Genomic DNA, 1121 nt, shown 5'->3' with positions numbered 1-1121 from the left:
GGTGTGGGGGTTCCGTCATCAATGTTGTCGTTACCGCCGCAGCCATTGATGTACCGCCACAATGCCTTACACACTGCCACTGACGGTTTGTTCCCACAGGAACGCCACCAGGCAACATCAGCAAGTGCCCTGCGGAACCGCAGGCGGGTAGCCAGACGGATGGCCGGTGGCCATCGCTTGGCGGGCAGCGGGATGGACACACAGGGGTCATGCGCACAGCTCTTGGCGATCCTGTCGCCTCTGCTGCCGCTACTGATGCTGCCATTGGCTGGTGCTGCACCCTTCATCGTCTCGTGGCAGACTCGACTTTTTTACGCCTGCGCTGCGTGCCGCCTGTGCGCGGCCAGCAATCGAGGTGGTGTCGGTCCCGGGAAGAGGGCCCGCCTGCAGCCACGCCCGCCGCCTGCGCCCATGTCATCGAAAAGCATTACTGTTGGCTACATGCTTCGCGCTTGCCGTTGTGCTTCATGCGCTGGAGCCTCGGTGAGGACTGAAACCCTGCTTGCTGGTGGTGAAGTACAATGCAAATCAGGCCGAATCATTCCCCGCTCTCAATTGTGCAGTTTTCCAGGTGCAGGAAAGCGGGACACTGCGATAAGCAACGAGGGCCCAAAATATGCCATAGGATCTGCCAAGCCATCTCTTGTGGGTTCAGAGAGGCTTGCGGTCGGCGCGCACGACGCGGGGTAGAAGGGAAGCCGAGGGGGTACAAAAATTCAGCAGCCAAGCGGGGTACAGCGTGCCATGGAACGCGCATGCCCGACCTTATATGCTCGTGCTGCCCCAACCTGGTCCTCATGACTGCCTGCTGATCACATACACCTGCACTTCTGCTGTCTCTGCCGCGCCTGAGAACGCGGCCGCGGGCCCCGCGTCTATGTGACGGGCCCCTGCTCGCACGCCTACGCGTCCAGCACGCCCGTCGCGGCCGCCGTCGCGGTGGCCGCGGCCAGGCGCGCCGCCTGCCGCTCCTTTTTCTCCTTCTCGCGCCGCCCGCCGCGCGCGCGGCGCGGCTTGTCGCCGCCCTCGCCCCCCTCGCCGTCCTCCGCGAAGCCCTCCCCAAAATCCTCCCCCTCGTCCCCATCGTACCCCTCCTCCCCCTCATCCTCCCCATCGTCATC

The 1121-nt window shown here is 64.1% G+C and overlaps 1 protein-coding gene across 1 annotated transcript; it reads right to left on the bottom strand.

The window, feature by feature from the left end:
• Positions 1-902: 902 nt before the first annotated feature.
• Positions 903-1106, bottom strand: MNEG_16207 (hypothetical protein; the record flags this gene model as incomplete). Its single annotated transcript, XM_014035322.1, has 1 exon — positions 903-1106. A coding segment is annotated over one exon (204 nt), but the record flags the coding sequence as incomplete, so codon positions are not given.
• Positions 1107-1121: the final 15 nt, after the last annotated feature.

The sequence above is a fragment of the Monoraphidium neglectum genome (genome assembly GCF_000611645.1).
Source record: "Monoraphidium neglectum strain SAG 48.87 unplaced genomic scaffold scaffold06108, whole genome shotgun sequence".
Lineage (NCBI taxonomy): Eukaryota > Viridiplantae > Chlorophyta > Chlorophyceae > Sphaeropleales > Selenastraceae > Monoraphidium > Monoraphidium neglectum.
This window is presented reverse-complemented; position numbering and strand designations above follow the sequence as displayed.